The 26,124-nt window shown below is 37.1% G+C and overlaps 2 protein-coding genes across 3 annotated transcripts in view; one reads left to right on the top strand and one right to left on the bottom strand.

The window, feature by feature from the left end:
* The window catches only part of LOC145996180 (putative ubiquitin carboxyl-terminal hydrolase MINDY-4), a 92,249-nt gene extending 84,232 nt beyond the window's left edge, over nt 1-8,017 (bottom strand). For both annotated transcript variants that reach the window (XM_083132538.1, XM_083132539.1), the window contains exons 1-2: nt 7,729-8,017; nt 414-539 (exon numbers count right to left, since the gene is read on the bottom strand). In XM_083132538.1, the coding sequence (XP_082988664.1) occupies nt 414-485 (72 nt within the window). In that variant the 5' untranslated portion in view covers nt 486-539; nt 7,729-8,017. The remainder of the gene's footprint in view (nt 1-413; nt 540-7,728) is intronic.
* The window catches only part of LOC145996181 (UPF0047 protein YjbQ), a 32,480-nt gene continuing 14,233 nt past the window's right edge, over nt 7,878-26,124 (top strand). Inside the window, exons 1-2 of the mRNA XM_083132543.1 lie at nt 7,878-8,424; nt 17,787-17,841. Coding sequence (XP_082988669.1) covers nt 8,265-8,424; nt 17,787-17,841 — 215 coding nt within the window. The 5' untranslated portion in view covers nt 7,878-8,264. The remainder of the gene's footprint in view (nt 8,425-17,786; nt 17,842-26,124) is intronic.

Below are 26,124 nucleotides of genomic sequence, written 5' to 3'. Positions count from 1 at the left end.
GCTCAAAACCCGAGTAGTTCAGATACAACCGTAATTTGTCTATGGTAGTGGGCCCTCAAATATGGATTGTGAGGTGAAAGATGCAGTGAAATTGGAACTTAAGTAAACATAGTCATTATCTCCATGTTAAAATGTAGTATAGTCTATCATACCAATACACAATGATATATGAAAATGAAACAGATGATTGTGGTCTGTAACTGCCAGGACAGATACTTTACATATATGTGTCTACAATTATTGTCACATGAAAATGATACTCCATTGTAAACGGTGGAGCCTTGGAGATTCGAACGAGTATGAGTCAGGGAAAGTGGTTCCATGCAGTATTCTATCGTACACCATTCAATGTCATGTACAAGAAGCAGATTACAGCATTATTCAATGAGATTAGATATTAATGTAAACTTTACCTTTCTAGACAGATATTCCCGTACTAATGCAGCACCTACTTCCTGCACGAGTGACTGTGTCACTTCATCCATTCCATGAAAATGTCATCGGTGCTATATGAAACAATAAGCTAAAAATCCAATGATCTGTAACGATTTTAAGAATCAAATGTATCAGCATTAATTTCATAATACATTGATAAAAATCTTATTATTTATGTGTAATAAAAAGTACCATAAAAACTGAGAACAAAATGTGACTATTTTTCTTCTTGATACTTGCAGAGCAATCAGCATCTTATTTTTTGTGCGTAATATGTAGTTTATTTTAAATCTTTTAATTGAAAAGATGAATTGTCATTTGAAAAGTGTATGTAATATGTGGAAAGTTGAATTAAACTCTCATATTGTCATGTTAACAGGAATGCATTCTCACCAGTGGCGGCTCCCGCACTATGCTAAACCTTATCTACAAAGTGAAATATACTGTCTTTGCCTCTCCGGTTTTGGAACCCAATTGCCACCACTGATTCTCACCTATACAATTGGTAACATAGCAAACAAAGTAACAAATATAAACTAGAACTTGAACTATATTCGTGCTGAGAAATATTCAAAACTAACTAAGTTATAATTCAATAGTAGTAATCATAAACTAAGTATCTTGAATTATTTCAGAGGAAAAAAACTTGGTAAATGTCTGTTATATCGGATACACTTTTCTTCAAATTTACAGGAGAAACAACTTACGAAAATGAGTTTCTGTTGCATTTATCAAACTTCGTGGAGGTATTTTGTCACTATGGAATGCTGCACAACAGAAAATAAGCACTTTTGATGTAATAAAGTAGCCTTTTGTGCGACGCGACAACATTATGCCGTTGTTTCCATTATGAGCATGCAGATGGTGCGAGTGTCGAAAGTCACGCGGTCTTGCGAGAGGAAGAAGTGCTTCCAAACGTGCCTTTTTTTACCAGAATTTTTTAATTTTTATTTTTTTAACTATGCTTATCTAACCTAACCCAACCTAACCTAACCTTGCCGGAAATGGTTCGTGGGGCTAACATGAATGGTTTTTGGGGCTATCGGGAATGGTTTTTGGAGCTATCCGTCAATGGTTTGTGATGACATAATGAACACGAAAGTAGGTATTTTTCGGTTAAGAAGGTTGCAACACTGCATGCCCACTCCAAATCGTCAAAACACAAGCACGACGCGTGATCATCCACAGCTGTGCGCAAAATATTCTGTTCCGCAACGAAAGAAAGGACCCAAAAGAATTACTCATAATGTGAAAAATCGAAGTTTAGTTTAGTTTATTTGTGTCCAAGGACTACCGGTGTGTACAAATTACAGTACATGGTAATATAGGACATGTCAATACTTACATTACAATACAATACTACATTAATAGATTTTACAAATACAAAAGATATAGCCAAAAATTGTAAAAAATTGGGTCTTACTCTGGTATTATATGAAAATCACAAAAAAAATATAACATGAGAAGATATAGAACATTACAGCCTACTTCTAGGTGATACTAATTATCCACTTTCATTTGACATTTAATTTTACAAGAATAATATGTGATTATACTACATTATGTACATTTGTCTTATGTAAAAGTCGCTTCCATGTATTCAGCTATAGAATAAAAAACATGCTTTAGAAGCATTGATTTTATCTTGTGCTTGAATATCATCAATTTTGGTTCTTTCCTCACATCTTGTGGTAGTTTATTGTAGAGATCTATGGAAGAGTTTAAGGGACCTTTCTTACATAAGATAAGGCTGCAGTGTTTTATGTGAAGTTTGTCTTTATTTCTTGTGTTTAGGCCATGTATTTCCTCATTTGTGGCAAAGTTGGAAATATTTTGCTTAACATGAATTAAGCATTCATAAATGTATATGCAGGGGAGAGGTAACACATTAAGTTTACGGAAAAGAGTTCTACATGAATAAGTTTTCTTTACTCCAGCTATGATTCTTACAGCTCTTTTTTGAAGCATAAAAAGGACATTGGAGTGGCCCTTGTTACCCGAAACCATAATCCCGTATCTTAGTAAAGCATCCAAGTTTGCCATATAAAGGCACTTTACAGTTTGGGTGCTTGAGATGTCTACCATTTCTCGAAGGGCATAGAACACACTACTTAATTTTGATTGTAGCATGTTTGTGTGTTCTGTATAGCTAAGGTGTTCATCCAGAATGATACCCAGAAATTTTGAATTTTTTCTAGGCTCTAGTTGTGTATTATCAGATATTAGATTGAGGCTTATTTGGTTTCTGGTTTGGATTGTAGAAAATGTAATGTAATTTGTTTTTTTGCTGTTGAGGAGTAGATTACCAGGTATTATTTAAAAACCAGTCATCTAATTTGTTTAATACATTATTACCCTTAGATTGTAGAGCATCTTTGGAAGTGTCTGTTACTATAATATTTGTATCATCAGCATATAATATTGCATTTGCCTCAGGTATAACATTTGGTAAATCATTTATGTACATAAGAAACAAAAGAGGGCCAAGAATACTTCCCTGAGGCACCCCACACGTTACACTTTTCATGGTGGAGTGTTGATGTGTTACGTATCCTTTTGCTGTGGTGTGAGCGATTTCTACAATTTGCTTTCTATTTGTAAGGTAAGATTGAAACCACTTTTGTGGTAGTCCACGAATACCAAGTTTTTGAAGTTTCCACAGCAATATCTCGTGATTTACAGAATCGAAAGCTTTTGATAGGTCACAAAAGACTCCTACCGTGTGATTACAATTATTCAGCGATTGTGTGACACATTCTACTAAGTCTGCTAATGCTGTTTTCGTGCTTCGTTCGGACCTAAAACCATGCTGTGACAAGCTTAAGATTGAGTGTTTACTACAGAAATTTTCTACTCTCATCAGTATTGCATGTTCAATAATTTTTGAGAAGACTGAGAGTTGCGAAATGGGCCTGTAATTTGATAAATCCTTTGGGTCATTTTTCTTCAGTAATGGTTTAACAACAGCTATCTGTAGCCTGTCTGGGAAAATACCCTGTTCAATGAAATTGTTTATTATATGTAGTAATGGTTGACATAGGGAACTATAACATTTCTTAATTAGGAAGTCTGGTATTTCATCAATGCCGGAAGATCGTTTGTTTTTTATACGCCTGAAGATTATCTTTAATTCCTGTTCAGTAATGGGGGAAATGAACAAGGATTTGTTATTCACTGCTATGTGTGTAGAACATTCTTCTGGAGCAGCCATAAACCCATTCCTTCTATTTGGAACTGCATTTACAAAATACTCATTGAAAGCATTCGCAACATTAGGGGGATGTTGGACTTCTTTTCCATTAATGCATATCACCATATTATTACGTAAAGATTGGTGTTTTGTTGATGCATTTCTTATAATTTCCCACATTGTTTTACATTTATTGTTTGAATTATTGATTTTACGGTCATTATGATTAATTTTTGATTGGTGGAGTACATTTTTATATATTTGCTTATACCTCTTGTAATATTTCAGAAAAGATGGATTGGGATTCACCTTACTTTCAGAATGGAGCAATTTTAGTATTCTACTTGAGATTCTGATTCCGTTTGTGACCCATGGTTTACACTCAGTGGATATGTTTACTTGTTTCGGTGGAAAACATTCATTGTGTAACAAGATCATTTTGTTCAGAAAGAGATTAAATTTTTCGTTTGTGGAAGGTAAGTTATAAATATCTTCCCAAATTTCACTGTTTAGTTTTCCAATAAACATGAGTATAGAACCTTCATCATATTTACGTTTCTGCATTTTTAGTGGCTTTCTATGATATTCAGTAGCTTCTCTTTTACATGTGAGACATAAAAATTGTGCTTCATGGTCGGAGAAGTGGACTGATATGTTTTCACATTGAAACTCTTTTGAGTGTACACTTATTAACATGTGGTCTATGAGGGAGAGTGTCTCTTTCGTTATGTGCGTGGGTGTAGTTACAATTTGCTTTAGGCCAAAAGTGTTTCTTGTGGCTTCAAAGTGCAGTTTCCATCCTGTATTTTTTAGAAAATCAATGTTTAGGTCCCCACATACCACATGTATAACTTTTTAATTCATCTAACAATACTGACAGATTTTCATGTAAAAAGCATAATGGCACCCTGAAATAGGTTCCGCAATACACAATTGGTAAGTACGAACCATTTGAAACTGAAAATATGCGTTAGAAATGTGTCTCCGATATAACAGACATTTACCAAAAACTTTGCCTATGCAGTCAACTTTCATACATGGTGTAAATAAAATAGTGTAGTTGCTTTTATTACCTTGTAATCAAGGTATCCTGGGTTCAAACCCCAGAAGCACATTGCACCTTAGTTCAGGTTCTACGATAAACAGTAGGCCCAGTCCCGATTAGCCTAGCTGAGCAAAAGTGGACTTAGAACAAACAAATAACAACCCAACAAAAACAGCCCTCATATATGTATGTATATATTTGTTTCAGTTTGTTTTTAAATCAATTTATGCACTCAAATATATGTACATGTATATACATACTAGGTCTGTTTGTTTTAATGAGTAATAAGAATTCAAATTATGCAAAGTTACATAAAACCGCTAATAACAATAGTGTAATACACTGATGATCAGTTACACATTCATCCATATGTATGTATATTTGCTTAATCCTGAATTTCTATTCTTGGCTAGGGAAAAAGTTGATGGTTGGGTGTACTCTTGCAATGTGCAAGAAAAAAGTTTTGTGTGTGTGTGTCACAGTCCATAGGCTAATCCAGACTGGACCAACAGTTTGCATAGTGATTTTAATGTGCCTCTAAAGGAGATGAAACCTAAAACCTCATGATTACAAAGTGACACCCTGGGAACATCACATATGGAGGGTAAATTGGACCCATGGCCATAGGGCTTGACTATTAAATTAACTTGTGCAAATAATTAAATGATGATGATAATAATAATAATAATATTTATAAATATCTGGGTATAATTGTTTTTTAGATTTTCACGTACGAGGTGTGTTCAAAAAAAGACCTAACTTTCATAATAGCTCGCCAACGGTTGCAGATGGCGTGATCCGGCTACAGTTTGCACCTAGTGGCATATCTTGGTAAGAGATTGCATTTTACTGGGTTCCGATCTATGCGTTATTTGTCGAGTAGCAGCCGATTGAGTGAGGTCGTGCACAAGCGGCTCGTCGGAATTGTGACAAAGCAACAATGAAGGAGTTGGAGGAACAACGCACGTGTGTGAAATTTTGCGTAAAACTTGGGAAAACTTTTACGGAAACATTCCAAATGCGTAGCCAAGCATACCGGGATGACTGCATGAGCCGAACGCAGTGCAATGATTGGTTTAAGCACTCTAAGGAGGGCAGGATTTTCATAGCCGAAGATCCATGGGCTGGATGACCTTCCAGGCCAACAGACAACCAACATGTTGAGATTGTTCGCGCTGTGATTCGTGAAAATCGTCGTTTAACTGTCCGTGAGGATGCTGAAGAAGTTGGCATAATTGTAGGATTCTGCCATAAAATCCTGACTGAAAAACTTGACATGCATCGCGTCAGTGCAAAATTCATGCTGCCTTTGTTGACAGATGATCAGAATCAGAATCGAGTTGAAATGTGTCAGGAACTGCTTGCAAATGCAAATGCGGATGAAAACTTTCTCAAGAACATGTTAACAGGAGATATGGGTTTACGGATACGATGTGGAAATGAAGAGGCAGTCTTCGCAATTGGTGGGAAAAGGGTCTCCTCAACCAAAGAGAGCGCAGATGAGTCGGTCAAAAATAAAGGTGATGATGGTTGTGTTTTTTGATTGGAAAGGCATTGTGCACCATGAATTTGTACCAACTGGTCAGACGGTAAACAAGGACGTCTACCAGCAAATTCTAACACGATTGAGAGAGGCTGTGTGTAGGAAGCGGCCTGAACTGTGGGGGAATCAGTCATGGATGTTGCATCATGACAACGCTCCAGCTCACACATCGCTCCTTGTCACAAGTTATCTCATAAAAATCATACTTCTGTTGTGCCCCATGCACCCTATTCTCCAGACTTGGCCCCTGCAGACTTTTCCCTCTTTCCCAAACTGAAAACCACTTTGAAAGAACGGCGTTTCCAGACCATCGAGGAAATTCAGGAAAATGTGAAGAGAGTACTGCATGCCATCGAAGAAAGTGCATTCCAAAATTATTGGAAGAAATGATGTATTGATGCTGCGGGGGTACTTTGAAGGGGATAGTGGTTGAAAGTGTGTATCATGAGCAATAAAGAAAGAACAGCAAACGTTTGGTCTTTTTTTGAACACACCTCGTATATAATGCAAATTACCTTGCAAGCGACATAATATCTACAATAATAAAATTGATTTTGACTTTCTTTACATGCAACTGTCTATTTTATGCTTATTGACTCATAAGGCAGTGGTGTCAGGTCTCGTTTCTGGGAATCTTACGAGAAATGCTGGCAATGAATTGCTTGCAGACTCTCTTGCAATCCAAGTAACCAGTACTGTTGGGCCAACCACTTTTGGTTACTCGGGAAAGCAGTCAAATGTCAACAGTCTTGTCTTATCAAGTGGAACTTTACTCCAGTAAGGAGACCAGTGATTTTTTGCAGAGGAAGCTACACACACAAACCACAACAGTTATGGCTCAAGATTAAAGAAAGGTGGCTTATCAGGATAAACTCAAAACCAATAGATCTGACATCAGAGAAAGAAGACATTTTATATTGACGATGTGCCATTTATCCCTAAGGTATTTTATCGGGATAAGGTGTGAAATTATGTGCTTTCTGCAATAACTTATCCAAACCTAAATTCTGCAACACAGGATTTAGGACTTAAAATTTTCTTACATTGTGTAATTCGAAAGTTTTGTGTAAATTCATTGTCTTTCTGCTCACTGGAAACACGTACTGAACAGCAACCACGGAATACATAGCACCTACATCTTTATTTTATGTCATAAAATCGTGAAACGCTACTTCGAAACCAAATGCCCACAAAATACTGGTAAATCGCCCGCCCACATAAGGAGAAATTATCGCAAGCAATGTTATTATCCACGGCAATGTTTTAACTACTGTGAAAGTCAAAGAAACTGAATCAAATAATTTAATAAGTGAAATACCAAGCTTCTATGTAATTATCTCAATAAATCTCAGTTTGCCGCAACTTGCTTTGCCGTATCCAACGTTGTCATGGCAACGGGCAAACAGACCACTAACCTACAAATTCATGTCAGATTTACATGCATAAAGGAAACATGTTGCGCAATAATTAGCACTGTAAAAAACTAGAACAAATACGATATCTATATAACATTACCTCTTATTTGTAAAATACTCTAAAACAGATGTGTAAAGACAAATTTGAGTCTTAGAGCTATTGCATCGGTGCGAGGACTTTACACTAATCATGAGTTATTTGTCCTTGTATCTCAATTTTCCGATGTGCCATGAAGGTTCCATATTTCTGGACACGCTTGACACACAAAAGTTCACTAATGTCAATTGTAACACCAAACAAGAAGAAAAATAACTCCACATACACCTCTCAAATAACACTTGCACCACTTTCACCCTACTGCAGTCAATTGTTTCATCGAACGAACTGCTGCCCTCTTTTGAGGATGTAGTGAAGCTGGTGCTATTTCGTCTTTGCTGTGATCGTCAATGAAATTGAAACGAGTGAAATGTGTTAAAGTTCTCTGTTGTTTAAATGTTGATTATTTAATGACCTGGAAATCAATAGAATGACGAGAAGATTACAAACATGAAGTGCGTTAGAATCAAAACGTTCTACAGTGATTCTGACAAAATAGGGAAGACTTTGTCTAGTGCCTGGTGTTAGCTCTATTCAACATGGCTTCATCGAACAGGGGCATTCAGATAGGGTCAGCATGGTTTCAACGAAAAATAAATCTGAGACCTCAGCACAGAGGTGTACACCTAGTAACGGAAGAGATCCTTAGACAAATTCCTGAGCTTTGCCAGTTCTCGGTTGGACTGTTTCACGTACAGAGTGAGTAGGCTTAGTGCTTTAAAGGAAACCGCACAGCATAGTTTACCGTGTTTCGTGTTTTATGAATGTTTTCAGAAATTACTATTTAAATAAGACATCAAAGTATGAATAGTAATAGTACTTTATAGATTTGGAAGGTGGGATGTCGATTGTATTCGGTCCATTCAAGAGTACCGGCACTTGTAGTGCGCTAGTTTGAAAGAATTACATGTACATAATTCGTCCTTGCACTTTCTTCGGTTATGTGGTCTACTAGATAACGGCAAACTTACAATGTGACACTCAGAAAATACCAGACTGCAATTGACATCCCACCAGAAATGCACACCAATCGTACGTTGTGCATGTAACTTAATTTCATGTACTAAAACTGGGTTTATGTGCTTTAATCAAAAATGAGAGCAAAGGGATTTCATTTATCACATTTGTTGTTTAAAGCGCAATCCATGGTACTATTATCATATGAGGGAAACACCTACGAATCATATATTTCGGACTTCTTTACATTGCTAACATGTTATTTTCGAATGTGGAACATTTCCTAAAGTGAAATAATTCTTATCAATGTCTATTTCTTCTATTTACGAGTACTTACTGTTACTTGTTGTTTCGAATCTGTAACACATTATGGCCGTGATAGCGTACTGGTTTAGGGGGCGTTCTGAGTCTTTTGTCGATTTATGCAGTGTTGCAACCTGGTTCACCGGAAAATATCTACTTTCGTGCCTGGATTTGAAATTATGCTAATACGTTGCAAACCATTGACGTTAGCCCCACAAACCATTGACATTAGCCCCAAAAACCATTCACGTTAGCCCCAAAAACCATTTTCCGTAAGGTTAGGTTAAGTTAGGTTAGGCAAGCACACTTAAAAAAAAAATTAAAAATACTCGACACGTCATGTTCTAGTGAAAACACCGCGAGGCTGAAACACTGGCTACGGGGTTGCATCATCTTAACACACGGAACATTGCACTCTCGTGCAGAAAGCAAATGGCGGGAGCAGAAACAGTGTGTCGGACAGAGACTTTCGCAGAAAACAACACGCATTCACATTAAAATGGATCAAATCTACATTCAGGAACTTCCACAAATCTAAATAAAATTATTTCCGTAAGTACTTTCTCCTGTAAATTTGAAGGAATCCGTTTCCCTCATACGATAATGTTACCCAATCCTTTTCATTCATCGAACAGGAATGACACCAGGAAAATAAATGAGTGTCAAAAGGGGGGGGGGGGGGTCACACAATATATGCTACTTATTTCTGCACAGTAACCACGGTACCAGTTTCATAGATCGGAGACACATTAAAATCGGATATTTTGTGTTTTGCATGGTTCGTACTTACCAATTGTGTATTGCGGAACATAGTTCAAGGTGCCATTATGCTTTTTACACGAAAGAAAAACACAATTTTTCACATACAGAGTAATTTCTTTGACTCCTTTTTTCGCTTCCATAACACAGAATATGGCGGGCAAATCTTAACTACCGTAGTGGGCATGCAGTGTTTCCAACATCCTTCACCGAAAAATAGGCTACCTACTATCGTGTTCGTCATTTGTGCAAATTGTACATTATGCACTGGTAGCTGACGGATAGCCCCACGAACCATTTCCGATAAAGTTAGGTTTGGTTACGTTAGACAAGCATATTAAAAAAAAGGGGGGGTGGTTGAAACACTGATGGGCTTATGTCATCAAACGTACGCAGCATCCAGTTGTCGTAGGGCAAGCAAGTTAAAGCAATGGCAATTGTGCGTCGGTGAGATATTTCTCTTGAAAAATACATGATTTCCCAGTCAAATATATTCCAAGATGAAAGAAAATACCTCGACGAACGTTGTAAGCCTTGGAGAAACTCATTTCCGTGAGTAGTTTCTTGTGTAAAATTGAAGAAATGTGTCTCTGATGTATGAAACTGTTACCGTAACCACTACCCTATTGTTCTTCTCTTGCAAACAGCCATTCGTTTACTGTCATCGGAGCGAATGAAGAATATAGAGAAAATCTCCAATTTCGTTAAATTTTGGTATGCTAACTAAATTTAGCCTTCTAATCACGAATCTATTGTTAAAATGCAGGGGTCGCGTGTGGAAATAGGGAAAAAAGCCAATATTGGTGGATTGTTTTTTTTTACAGTTGTATCGCATTGTTTTAGAAACAAAATTTTAACTAAGTTTGCCTAACCTAACCTTACCAGAAATGGCTCGTGGAGCTATCCATGAATGGTTTGTGGGGCTATCTGTGAATGGTTTGTGGGCCTACCCGTGCATGGTTCGTGGCAACATATATAGACATAAATGTACAATTTTTTCACGTGACCCACACATTTTATCAACAGATCAGTGATTAGAAGGCCAAATTTAGGTAGGCCCGATTGTATAAAACAGTTGATCCTCGATTAGCCAGTAAAATTGATCTGCAGTCACACTGAACTCTGATTTTGTGTTGCATAAAAGTTGAACTGAGATTAAGTCCCTGCGATTTACGATCAGAGTGGCCGCGGTGGCTCAGTCGGTAACGCATCTGACTACCATGCTCAAGGTCCCGGGTTCGATCCCCGGCCGGTTCAAATCCGGGAACTTTTCTAACGGTGGAAGCGGCCCCGGCGCCTACCCAGCGTCGAATAACATGGGTACCTGGGGGGTAAAGGCGGTCAGGGACGTGATGCTGATCACATCACCCCCACTCACGACCGGATCAAGAAAGTGTGGGGCGTTACCCCCACACCCCTTATACGCCTTCATGGCGTGGTGCTATGCACAGGGGAACACTTTACCTTTTTACCTTTGCGATCTACGATCAGAATTGACCTGCGATTTTTCTCCGATCAGCAGACATTGACCGTAGTTCAGCTGTTGTAACATGGCTGTACCATGGGCTGTACTAACGAATATTTGCTTGTAGAATGTGTTGCAATTGAACGTATGCCGCAAAACGGGAGAATCAATGCATAAAATCCTGTTTCCATAATAATAAAGAAGAAGCATGCACAATGAGGTGAACAATGATAAATATTTCTTCCATTTTTCTTTCTTTCCATATATTGTGTGTCATTGTTATTTACTGTTTGAAATACCATGTATTTTTTTTCTTGTATTTGCCTTAAATGACTGCAAGAGCATATTGTAACATTGTTTAATTGCACGATCAGAGAAAAGTAATTTGAGAACAATCTAGTGTTGATACAAACCGAAAAAATGACCCGCCTACGTTTTCTTGTTGATATCATTGTAAAACTTGCGTTGGGATGAAGAGGGTGTATAAAAATATTACCATTTCGCTTTACTGCATCCAGCCAAGTGTTATTGCAATTCCATTTTGTCCGCAGAATGGAACAGAGCATATAACTTTGGCTGTAGTGTATATATCTACTACTATATGAACCGAGCACGTCGCATTTTAGTTGGTAAAGCTTTCTTTCCTCCCGATATATAAATAACACATATTTTATTTTGAATATTATTTGTTTTGGGCATAATTTACATCCGAGAGGACAACGCCATTGTTGTTTCAATATTTCTTTCCATTCGGGAAAACACAGACACATTTTACATTTCACAATGTAGGTTACTCAATTAAGTGCAAGGAAAATTCCGTATACTACTTACAGGAACTAATGGTCCACCTGTAGCACGTTATCGTGCAATCACAAAATAAATATAATAAACATCTCCTTACATGAACAATAGCTCCAAATCCGAGTATAAGAAAGTTGTTATATCTCTTTTTAGCATTAAAAAGAAATACAGATTATTTAAAAAAAAATATATATTTATGCAAGCATATTTTTCTCCCCTTTGCAACCGAGAACCGATAGTTGCTTTCGTTGTCAATGACAAATCATCCACGTGGAACTTGCACAAGCAATAAATTACAGTTTAGTATCTAATTTACGTGATTTTACTAAATTTGCAACATGTTCGAATATTTACTACGTCCAGCACGTCAAATTTGTTCTTTATTCAGATATTAAATACATACAATTTCCGAAACTGACTTTAAAATGTTTGCTTTTCAGTGTTGGACAATTGGCAACATCACAGGCACACTAGCAACATGTCTGGATTTGCCACGTTGCCAAACATATTTCTTTGACCCAAGATCAGAATTTGATCTAAGATCGACAAATTGACAAATAGCTTTATACAACATGATAAAAGCTTGAACTTAGTTCACTCCCGGATAGTAGGTCAAATCTGATCTCCAGTTAGTGATGTTTATACAATCGGCCCTTAGTATACCAAAAATTAACGAAATTGGAGACATTCTCTGTATTTTTCACCCTAGCCCTGCCTGTCTCGGTTACGAACTGCTGCTGCCATGTAGTACACATGTGCGTGGTGCAAAGGGGTTTAGGAGTTAGGTTTGGCAAATCATTTTAGGGCTCTTGATATTCAAATAACAGCTCTAAATGCTTTCATGGTTAGACCAGTTAGGCCAGATTTAGTGCTCCTAGAATTACAATAATTTCCCTAAATGTTTTCAACATATCATCATGTTGGTGCTGGTCTCAAGCACGACCCCCCTTCGAGCTGAATGCTTTGTCAATGAGAAGCGGGGATATTTGTGTAATGTACCTTTTAAATCATCTTTTCCTTGATAAGTAGAACTTTTCGTAACTGCAAACAGTGCTAATTACTTTCTGAAAGCTTCAGATTTACTTTCACAATCATTTTCACTATGCTGCAGTATTTTCTCTGTCTTCTACAACCTATATCTGGAAAGTTTGACACTGGTAAAATAACTACGAAAATATTGTGCTCATCAATTATTAGTCCTGGGTATCTTCAAAGTAGTTCACTTTGGAATTGACACACATCTGACAATCCTTCTGCAGGTTCTTGTAGCATGCAGAAGAAGCCTCTTCTGTGATGCCATAGAGAGTTTGGTTCATTGTTTTGTCCTGAGGCTCATCCTCCACCGACTCCCTGCCATTCACAAAACTCTTGTGCCAGTACAACAATAATGCTCTTGATAACAATAATGCTCACCATACGCCTGCTGGATAAGTTTCCAGGTTTCCATGACTGTCTTTCCTAACTTCACATGAAACTTTATGATCGCACGCTGCTCGAATATCACATCCATGCTCCCACATCACCAAGAACACAATATCACTGCAGCAAAGACACCTGTGTTACTGTTTTCTGCCCTGCCACCTGGTGGAATCTCATGGAAACACATTCAAGGTCACAGAAAGAGCTGCAATCAACCGTACCAACTACCTCTAAACTGGTTTTAATTAATTCTACTTCGAATTATAGACTCAGTCTCGAAAATTACTTTCACGAAGGTTCAAATTTACTGAAATAACCATTTCTACAATTTTGCAGTACTTAGTCTTTCATCTGTAAAACTTGAAAAATATCATTACACAATCTGAAACGTTACCATAATTTCTTAATATTTATGATTTTTACAGTACCAAAACAATATTAGGCAAGAATTTACAATACCAGACCCTTCTGTAATTTCTATGCTACTGCTTATACACACGAAATAATTAGTCGCGACGATTTATCTGAGGTTAACATGTTGGGGTGAGGTGTAGAAATTGTTCATTAACGTGTAGAAGTTTTAAAATAAGCTTTTCTATTATCGCAATGATTCTCTGTATACAAGTATGGGATCCATATTTGTTATTATGAACAATTGATGTTCGCAATTAGTTACGCTGTCTACAGCATTGCCACACTGTTGATTTCATACTTGGAGAGCATGAATCATGTAAGAATGGCGGAAGAGAACAGTAAAAAAGTTGTTAATGTTGTACAGATTGATCGGACCGTACCGTACCCCACGACAGTGACAATCACGATGTAGAAGAGCATGTGGAATGTGGACTGATTTGATTACAGGTAAGTTTGGAAACAATGCATCGATCGTAAAATTGCAGGATACGAAAATGGCATCTTCAATGAATAACGTTTGCCACTAAAGTGCTACGAAAATAAGATTTTTTATCGGTTCGTTATCACAATTCGCGCAAAACCATTCACGGATAGCCCCACTGACCATTCTCTTTAAGGTTAGGTTAGGTTAAGCAAAATAGTTAAATTTTGGGGTCGTAAAACCATGCACGGGTAGCCCTACAAACCATTGAGGTATAGCCCCATGAACCATTCACGGTTAGGCAAGCATAATTAAAATTTGGGGTCGTAGTAATGTCAGGAATATACGTATATTTCGTTCCTTAAGTATTCAAGATGCAAAATCTTGCTATAAATGATGAGCAATCGTGCATTGTTGGTTGCAATCACGGACCCCCTTATTTTGCAATTTCTATGCAACCTAACCTAACCCCCAAATTTTAACTTCAAATTCGTGGTTAGGAGGCCTCAATTAGTGAGTATGCAAAATATTACAAAAATCGGGGAGGGGTCAGGAATTGTAAATTCGCTCTCTTAGTCATTCCTCTGTAAAACTTGAAAAATATCATGACACAATCTGAAATGTTACCATACTTTCTTAATATTTATAATTTTTTACACTACCAAAACAATATTATGTTTTTAATAGCAATTATTGGTTTTCTAAGTAAAATCTTCTCAAATAATAAAAGAGTTATGTTCTATATCAACAACTGTAGTCATGTTTTTTTATGCGGAAATATGCTAATAGCTTCACAAACTTTTACTGCATATTTTTGTAATAATAATAATAATAATATTTTATTGTTATTAAGCTTGTACAGCAATAGAGAACATCAAGAACAAAATACATGTGAAATATATTATAAAATGATAACCCCTTTTATGTTTAACCCATTAGTGCATAAAGTTTGCTGATGATTTTTTTTTGTAACTTTTGATTTATTCTTTACTTTTTAGCCACCATTTAGTATTTTTTTAATGTTTGTGAATCATTGTATGTTGTACCCTAAGGGGGGGGTGGGCATCCGAAAAATCGGATCACATGCCTGGAGAACACTGCACTTCAAAATATTTTGCCATGTTATATTAAGTTAGATATAGAGTAATGTAATGAATAATATTTTCAGAAAAATCGCTATTCTTAAGTTTCTAACTGACAAACCAAAACATATTGATTGAACATTATAATATGATGTCAACTCATGCGGCGACATTGGGAGGAGGGGAGACAACCGAGAAATTGGATTACATACCTGGGCAATATTGGACTGTCAAGTATGATCACCTGTTCTAAATATAATAATATTTTCAAAAACCTTAAATTTGTATTTGAAAAGTCAAAGTAAATTAAATATATTTTAATATTTTATTATCATATGTTTGCACAAAGATAGTGAAACACCCAAAAAAAATCAAATCACATGACTGAAGAACACTGAACTGCAAATATTAGTTATAATATGTCACGTGTAGAATGTTTTCAAGAAATCCAAAACCTTAAGTTTGTACTTTATCAAAGATACATATTATCGTTATTTACACAGTTTGAATATTCTGAAAAGTACTTTCTGAGACAGTCCTTACCTCCCTAATATGTATGATAGTCTTTGAAGCATTTGGGATATAACCCTACATCACACTTTTGACACATGTATTTAGCTTTTCCTGCGCAATAACGACACTTCTTTTCTGTCGACACAGGAATGATCCAATGACTGCGTTCGTCGAAACAAATATCTGTATTGTTAGCACCAGGCTGTCTTCCTCTTCGTGATTCTGTTCTGTAGCTTTTTTCAGTAGGCTGACACACACATTCCTCCGAAACTTAAGAAGACTTTGAGATTTTTCATTAGATGGCATCACTTTCTGCATAAGCAACCATGCATTCACAATTGAAACGTCAAGCATATAAGCAAAAATGGGCCAGTACCATTTCTTTTGTCATATTCTTGTTCTGTATTTTGCAATCATTTGATCAGTGAGATCAACTCCACCCATTCCTTTATTGTACGATCTAAGAACTGTTGGCTGCGGTACTGTTATTTTGCTTTTCTTCTCTTTGGACCATCTTGAGCAGGTACCCATTTCGTTCTTTTCATAGTTCGTTGCAACAGTAACAACATTGTTATCTTTCCACCGAACAACAAGAACATCATCACAGGTACGAGAATCAACACTTCCACGTGGCAGCTTAATCATGTCTCTTCTACTCATTACAGGCCCTGTAGCACAATAACCTTCCTCTGCCAGATATCTTAGCAATTTTACAGATGTAAAGTAACTATCAAAATAAATTTTAAATCCCAGTTTAGATGGTATTTCAGCAAGCTTCATCAAAGAAACAACCGTATCTCCCCCTACACCAAACCGTTTTTATTGATTTTCTTCCTTGCTGGTGTATATTTTGAAGGCCACCATATAGCCAGAAGCAGTACACAATGCCCAATTCTTGAAACCGAATCTAATCGGTTTACCTTTTGTATACTGTTTGGCGTAATGTTTCCCATAATAAGGAATCATGCTTTCATCAATTGATAAATTCTCTTCTAGACCTCCATGGATCTTGAAGTTCTTGTTCAGTTCCTCAATGAGTGGCCGCGACTAGTATAAACGGTCTGACACATCAATTTTGGAGTTGTCATTGAAATGTAAATAGTGATAAAATGTTGGGCACATCTTCTTCTGTGGACCAGTACATCCGCTTGTTCGGGTATTTTGCATGCCCGGAAAAGATCAATCCACCAATAAAAACCCAAAATTCAGGTTCGGTTAAGTTGAGAGCAAAGTTTTTCTGAGATGCATATCTGTTACTTTCTTCTATAATAATATCAACAAGACGTTTTGAGAAGTTGAGCTGAAAAAACTGCATGGGTGTTTGACAGGTTTCAGCATCTGCAGAAATGGGCTTTTGCGAGCATTGTACATTTAGTTTTGAATTTAGATCACCTTTTCTCCATTTCAAGCAAGGTTGTTTCGTCATAGAAAGGATTCTTCTTTTAGTTTCCGGTTCCGCTTCACATTCAGATGATGTACTTGCTTCCTCCTCAGGCCTGTCATCGACCATCACATCTTCTACTATACGTTCTGCTACTTCTTCCTGAAATGGTGCATGGACCCACTTTTTCTGACTTATTTTGCAATTTCTAGACGTGACCGCCAAATTTTAACTGCAGATTCGTGATTACGAGGTCAAAATTAGTGAGTATGCCAATTTTGAAAGCAATTGAAGATACTTCCGGTATTGTAAATTCGCTCCAAATAGAGAAGTGTATGTAAATTCACAAAATAAACTGTTTTTTGAAAAACATTTACTTAGTTTTTATTAAAAAAGTGACCCTACTTAAAAAATAACCCTCGTGTACATATATTAAGAAAGTTATATTAGCAGGTAAATCTAACAAACAATATTGTAGATATGATCTGTATATTTGTTATTCTTTCATAAGATCATATTTACTGATATTTTATGTCTTTGTTTCAGTACTTCACACATCAGCAAGTTTAGCTTTAAATGAAAGTTGGGATCCAGATGTCAGGTGTGTATCAACCGATTGTTTGTGGTTCTATTTCATAGTGTATTTGCATGGAATAGTTATATAATTGCAAAGCTTTCATTGAGAAACTGAAATAGACATACTTTCTAGTTAACATGTGAACATTATGTTTTGAGGGATATTAGACTTGTTTAAACTTGGGCTGAGCTGATATTTAATTTAATATTATGTAATACATTTTAGAATGTAAGTGATACAACCTCGGAATTTATTTATTATGTGAAGTAGGAGCCGCAGTAGTCAAGTCGGTAGGGCATGTGATTGCCATGCTGGAGACCAGGGTTCGATTCTCAGTGTAGATGATCTAAAGTGTGAATTTTTCCAGCCTTGCCCCTGCATAAAGTGGATCTGGGCCTCAATTAAATGGGTACCTGGGAGGTAAAGGTGGCGGGAGCATGATGCTGATCACATCACATCCAAAAATGGCCGAGATTGGTAGAATGTGTGGGGCCCTACCTCCACATCCCCCTATATAAGCCTCACAACATGGTGCAAAGTGCAGGGGGAACTTTACTTTTTTTTATTACGTGAAATAAGGATTGCAGAGTATAATCTACCATTTTATTTGTAAAATTTTTCGATAATTTTACCGATATTATTTGTGTAGGAACCAGGGTGGTCTAGTCGGTTGGTTTTCTGGCTGGGGTGGCGGGCCTCCCCGATGGGGCAATGGTAGCATTGTCGCCTTGTAATCAAGGGGTCCTGGGTTCAATTCCCGGTGGGGGCACATAGTAGTGGTTTGGATCCCACTTTAAACTGTAGGTCCAGTCCCGATTATCCTTACTGTGTATAAAGTGGACTTAAAACACCAAATCAATCAATCAATCAATTCTGACTGGGGTGAGTGATTTAGGATTGGAATTTTTCTGGCCATGTCCCTTTATAAAGCAGCTATGGGGTTCACCCAACCTCAAATAAATGGCTAAGGGGGGGGGGGGGGGCTAGTAAAGTCAGTTGGAGCATGCTGATGAGAGTTACCTTCCAAATTGTCTGGGATCGAGAATGTGGGGACCTTACCTCCACAGCCACCATACCATGATTATAAATATGTAATTCATGTCCATTGTTTTGGTAAAGAAATCATCTACTTCCACTGCTGTCATTAGGTTGCATACGTAGATTAAGAGGGGAGATATAATCAGTTCATGTTCCTAATGATGCATTCATAATTTTATATTGGGTCATTAAAGTATAGATCATTGGTATTGGTAAATTTCATATTGGCCTAGCCCTTAGTTTTAAAATATTCTTAACATTAGGCAGTGATGTAGAGGCAGATTACAATTATTTACCACTGGAAGTTGGCACAAAAGGGGTATCAAGTGATATAATATGTAGTGAAAAATAACTGTTACTTCACCCCAAAAATATGATGAAAAACTCAATATGCTGACCAAGTCTCACTCTGTGTGTGTGTGTGTGTGTGTGTGTGTGTGTGTGTGTGTTTAAAAAAAAATGTACTGGGTACAGAGTCTGAAGAAGACCTTGCTAGAAGGTTGAAACGTTACGTTTAGTTTATGTTTTAAAATAAAATGAATTTCTGCCTTGGTCATATTGATTTTTTCATATCATGGCCGCGGTGGCTCAGTCGGTAACGCGTCTGACTACCATGCACAAGGTCCCGGGTTCGATCCCCGGCCGGTTCAAATCCGGGAACTTTTCTAACGGAAGCGGCCCCGGCGCCCACCCAGCGTCGAATGACATGGGTACCTGGGGGAAACCCTGGGGGGTAAAGGCGGTTAGGGGCGTGATGCTGATCACATCACCCCCACTTACGACCGGATCAAGAAAGTGTGGGGCGTTACCTCCACACCCCCTATACGCCTTCATGGCGTGGTGCTAAGCACAGGGGAACACTTTACCTTTTTTTTTTTTACATGGAAACAAGGCTTAATGGTGTTAAAATTATTTGCTTTACATATTCCGCTATATTTTGATTCTGGGAAAGTAACAGTGGATATCAGCTCATGCCTAGATTGGACTTGATTGTGTAATTTATGTTTAGCCACTTGTATTTTAAGTCTGCTGGACATTAGTGATAAGATGAGTAAATTAATTCATGTACTTCTCTCAGTTTTTGCCATATGTTATAGAAAACCTGCAGATATACTATTTTATAGGGTAAAACTTCCATTGACAAATTGCGAGGAAAAATATAATAATTTGCTGTTCAAATATATACTCCAAGGAGTTACTTTTTCTGCAATGCTGATTTTTATTTACTTGATTAGGTGTCTTGTATATTGTGTCTTGGCTCTTACAACTGAGCTACCGAGCCAGCCCTGTTTTTTCCTCATTTTTGACTTCCACTTTTTTACCTGTGTGGATGTGTAAACCAGTGATGCTGCAACAGAATGTATTGCCTTTAAATTTCATGCAAATTTAAAGGTGCTGCATATCTCCCAGTATCAAGGCGAATGGTGCATTAATTTCTGGCACACAGAAGATGAAATTCTTCTAATGTTTGTTGCTGTATTTCGCAAGTGGATGGTTGTAGTGGCTACTGAAATTAATTGAACATTAAAATCAGTTTTGCTGAAAAAGAAAATACCTCTTTGTGTATACGAGGGCCGAGGCATAAGTCATGGAAACTATATTTTTCTCAAAATAAAATGATGGTACCACAATATTATTGTATGTCCTGGACAACATGGCACCCATAGTATGTGCACACGTTACTACATGGCAGTGTGATGAACTGTTATTGTACACAGGGCAGTGGTAATTCCTTGTTGAGTCAACGACCATGCCACAGCATTCACGTATCAAAATACCCTTCTTTGGGAGAGAATGCCACAGAAAGATGGTGGAAACTATGGGGAATACACAGAGTCCTCATGTAGCATGCACCTCTTTTGTTCCTGTAATGCCCCTATGCTTTCAGACTTGTAAATTCATAGTTTACGTCTGAAAGCAACACATGATATCTTTATGGATGTGTTTGCTCGCTTCCTTATCCTACATCTTGTACATATGATCTGCATTGTTCATACATTACAATAACACTTGAAAAAAAAAATAGTTGCCATGACTTATGCCCCAACCCTCATATGTACCAGGTGGTTATAATTAAAGTGACAGTGTTCAGAGTGGTACAGCACGGGCTGTAATGAGAGTAGCAGTCTGAAACTTCGTAGATATGGTAATGAAGCAATGCGCTCGCGAATTATGCCAAAAAAAAAAAATTGTTCCAATTCTCGCCACCAGGGTAAAAAACGGCGCTGTAAGCAGTCAAAACGTGGAATTTTCCATAACTCTGACGTCAAAGTCGGTGAAATTGCCTAACCATTGTGTGAGCTCCCTGGTTGTTGTTGGTGACGCTTGTTGCTTTTTCCTTTAGTAATGTTCATGTAATTCGAATAGTGAAATTGTAGCGATATTTTATTACAAAGAGTATTGTTTTCTGCGATTTATAGTGTTTTTCCTGTAACTATACCAAGTTTTGACTGCTTACAGCGCCATTTTTTACCCTGGTGGCGAGAATTGGAACTATTTTTTTTTATATATAATTCGCGAGCACATTGCTTCATTAGCATATCTACGAAGTTTCAGACTGCTACTCTCATTACAGCCCGTGCTGTACCACTCTGAACACCGTCACTTTAATTATAACCACCTGATATAAATTGGCATGTTTTTATTTCCTTGAAATTGAATTCACTGTGCAAACTACAGAGAAATATGTTGTTTCCAGCAATGTTACTTTTGCGTCTCTTGTCCCTACTTGATTTATTCTTTCAACAGTATTATTAGGAGATTTCAGTAGGGGAGGGGGATTGTGGTGTTAATACTTAAGTGTGGAGTCATGTTTGTTACAGTGGATCTAAAGCTCTCCATACAGATGGAACCTAATTATCTCAAGACAGAGTGCCTGTAATATTCATGTTATTTCTCCAAAGCAACTAGATATTTCTTTCCTTGCCTTTTTTAAAATTTATACAAGAGCTGTTAGTAAAGAAACCAAACTTTAAACAAAATTGAGAAAATTCTAATATTCACCAGCTATTTGGACATGTCTCCTTCAAAGTAATCCCCTCCACTGTGCACACACCGCTCTCAGCATTTCTCCTAATCCTGGAATGTCTGCTGGAACTCCAGTTTTGGAATGGCCTGTAGGTCCCTTAACGAATTCTCTTTGATCTCTTCTATTGTCTGGCCTCCCCGATTGCATAGTGGTAACGTCGTCGCCTTGTAATCAATACTCGAATATTCGATGCCCAGTGGAGGCACATGGCACAGTGGTTGGGATCCCACTTTAAACTGTAGGTCCAGTCCCGATTAGCCTTCCTGTGCATAAAGTGGACTTAAAACAACAAATCATTCAATCAATCTTCTTTTGTCTGGAATCTGTGACCTTTGAGGGTTGATTTCAACTTGGAGAAGAGGAAGAAGTCTGCTGGTGCCAAATCAGGGGAGTAGGGTGGTTATGCGACAACAGGTGTCTGGTGCTTTGCCAAAAACTCAGGACAACAAGTGAGGAATGAGCATGTGCATTATCATGATGGATCATCCAAGACTTGCATTTGCAGGTTGCAAAATCATGTGACACAAGCCTGTTCTGATGTTCAGTTTAGCATCAACTGAGATTTTGCATATATGACTTTCCACACCCTTTCCACAAGATCGATGTTGGATTATCATCATCCTCCATGGAGGTTTGACTTGATCTGAAACATCTGTACCATTCGTAACACTGTCATTGACTGAAACATTTCTCGCCTTACAATTTCACACATACTCGCTGCTCTTCCAGTTCCTTCATGGTAGTAAAGTAAAGTGCTCCCCTGTGCTTTTGCACCATGCCATTAAGATGTATAGGGGTGTGGAGTTGGGGCCACACACTTTCTTGATCACGGCCGAAGGTCGGGGTGATGTGATCAGCACCACACTCCTGACTGTCTTTACTCCCCAGAGATTCCTCCAGGTACCCACTTTATACGGCACTGGGTGGGTGCTAGAACCGCTTGACCAGGTGGAAAAATCCCGGTTCTCCCCCACCGGGGATCGAACCCGGATCTCTCGCATGATAGTCAGATGCCCTAACGACTGAGCTACCACGGCTATAGGTTCCTTCATGGTAGGGTAACTGAAAATCTCCGCGGGCACTCAATGCGATCTACTACTTTACTGCAGTTAGCAACAACTTTGAAACTCGGCCAAGTTAATTACTAAGGACACCGCTAGGCACCACTACTGTCTGTGCTCTCCTCAATGAATTTATGTACAAACTTTACAGAAGAAGTTTGGTTTCTTTTCGAACAGACCTTGTATGGCAGTGTATGACATACTTGAAATACAGTCCAATACAAGTGTTGAATGTTTGTGGAAAAGTTGTATTTAAAAAACTTGTTTATAAGTTTTAAAGTATGTGCTTTTCATATACGAATAGAAAAATTGTAGAATTGTGTCTATCATAGGGTGCGTTGTTTAAGTCTTAGCGAAACGAACAAATTCAACGAAGATAGCTGGACTCGTGAACCTGTTGACACCAGTTATTTTACAGACTTACGGAACACTGTAGGTGAAAGTAGCTATTTGTTTATGGAAAGTTTTCACATGGCATCTGGCGGAAGGCATGTCCTTCTTGCAGAAATAAATTCTGCTCACTTTTTGACCACATACTATTGATGTAAGATTAAATAAACTACAGCTAGCCTCTGTGGCAAAGTGGTTAGCGCAGTGTGTTGATTATTTGTCAGTGTTCTTTGAAGAACAATCTATTTGACAGGCAGAAGATTATTGAAGTTGATCAGTTAAATTTGAGTTTAGAATTCTTGTACAATTAAAAAAGTTTCGTAGATTATTATATCCCGTAATATTTGCGACTTGTGTTTGTAGATATATATGGAGTCTGAAAATGTGAAATGGCAAATGTAAACTCCACACTTTAAATTAAATATTTTAAATATATATACAGTTTAATTGGATTGAATTAGAATTTTTAGATACAATGGAATCACGCAGATCCTTTATAGCGTTAATATATTTGTGTGTGGGTGGTGAGAGTCTGTAATACGTAAGGTTGAAATAGAGAAAGCATCTGTAGCCTTGAATTTTTGGAAAGTTCACCTTGAAAACTGGAAATTATATTTGAATATTATCATAGTTTTAGAATGGCCACCCTGAGACCTCACAAGACTTAGACAAAAATAGTACCTGCCAGTATCAATGATTAAATTCGAACTGATACCATACCACTGGTATTCATTGATGCTGAGAAAGTGACATTGATATTGATTTGGATCTAGTTGTAACGTGTCAAATAGAAATAAATTAAGAATTGTTTCATTAAAATACCAATAGCAACAAAGTGTATTTATTAAGTGATAGAGTCCATTAAAAATGGTACCAAATTGTTTAAATGTGAATTATTTTCATTTTCACTAAGATGTGTCATGCCGACAACAAAATTATCCCTTCCCCTCCATAAAATTAAGGTATAATAATGCAAGTCCTTGATGAACAGTAGCTAAATAACAATGGTATTCGTAGAGGAGGGGGGAGGGAGGGAATCAGGATACAAATACACCAAGATATTCCCTTCCTATATGTACCATTATCAATGTAAAATTTACCACAAACAAATGTACCAGATGTGAAGTTGTACAAGTTCCATTAGAAATCTGAATGATTCATTTATCCCTTTAATTAACGTTTGTAGTTAGGTGACACCAATAGTCTTTGACTTTAAAAAAAGTAGTGCCATGAAGGCATATAGGGGTTGTCGGTTTAGGACATCACACTTTCTTCATCCCAGCCAAAGAGGGTGGGGGGAGGGTGATGTGATCAGCACCATGTCGTTGGCCACCTTTACCCCCTGATTTTCCTCCAGGTACCCACTTTATATGATGCTGGCTGGGTGCCGGAGCCTCGAACAGGTGAAAAAAATTCTGGTTCTCCCCCCACCATGGATGAAACCCAGGTCTCTTGCATGGTAGTAATACGATTAGTTTTTGACTTAGAAAAAGAAATTGCATATTCAGAGAAATTTAATTTACATAACCAATTATGAATTTTGTACTTAAAATAGTAGCAGAATGACAGAGATCTTTGTATTCAGTTACAAGTGAACTTACCTGGATTTTTTCTTATATGCCTGTATGGCTATACTGATAGCAGGCATGTATCTAGAAATATATTTTGGGGGGTCCGAACCAAGTGTCTCAGTAATAATAGATAGTAGTAATGTTTAAATGAAACTATTAATATGTAAATTAATTAATATTATATTGTTATTTTACACAAATAGGTAAAAATATGGCGTAAGAATACAGATATAACAGCATGTATTCATTATCTAGCTTGCGTGTATTTAAGATCACCAAAATTTGTATAAAAAACTGCTCTGGCAAGGAAATTAAATGTCTGAAAGATAAAAAATTGAATACTTATTGAGTAAAAGAAAATGATGTTATATCCAGTTGACAAAAAGTTAAGTTCCCAATTAATATTTTGTGCATGTTATCATGAGTAGTAATATGCACAAATCTTCTTTGGTGATGTCCACTGCTGTATGACCAATACAATCTTTGGTTTCCAATAAGTTCAGAGGAAATATATAACATCAATTATTCAAAAAAATGCAAAAAAGGGCATTTTTATTATTTAATTTATGTACTTTTAAGTGTTCGGGAGGAGGGGCTGAACCCCACCCATAAATATGTCCTTCACTGATAGAGTACTAATTACTCTGCCCCATCCACATTATAGGTATATCAATGTAATCGCTGAATATTGCAAAATCAAAGCACTCTAAAGTTTAGAGATGAAAATAAAATTTTGTTGTGCTTGCCAATATCACTTGTTCATCTTTTTCCCCTCGTGAGGTTTTATCCCCTTATTTACACGTTCTGCAGATTCCACTTAATATTAACATGTCAGGTATTTTTATCTTTTGGTCATTATTTTTATGCTACAAAACCTGGCTAGATTTTCTGTAGTTGAACTAAGTTAATCTGCCTTCCTATTATATTTCAGTCTTCACTGAAATTTTGGCGATGTTCTGACTGACAAAGTTATTCCACATTATTATGTAGTAATAAGACATAAGAATTTTTATTTTTCATTTTTTTTTTTAAAAAAAAATGGTAGTGTGGAGAACATTTTCATTTTGTTCAGATCACTATTAAAAATTGCAGTAAATGTTACTAATACTAAGACTCACATTTCAGATTGGTGGAATGTTTCAAAATACCATTATTAAAATTTTCAGCAAATTTTCTGCTGGACACCCCTAAATAGAACAACATATCTAAGCTGGGAAAG

Source organism: Lepisma saccharinum, chromosome 12 (assembly GCF_977018435.1).
Source record: "Lepisma saccharinum chromosome 12, izLepSacc3.1, whole genome shotgun sequence".
Taxonomy (NCBI): Eukaryota; Metazoa; Arthropoda; class Insecta; order Zygentoma; family Lepismatidae; genus Lepisma; species Lepisma saccharinum.
This window is presented reverse-complemented; position numbering and strand designations above follow the sequence as displayed.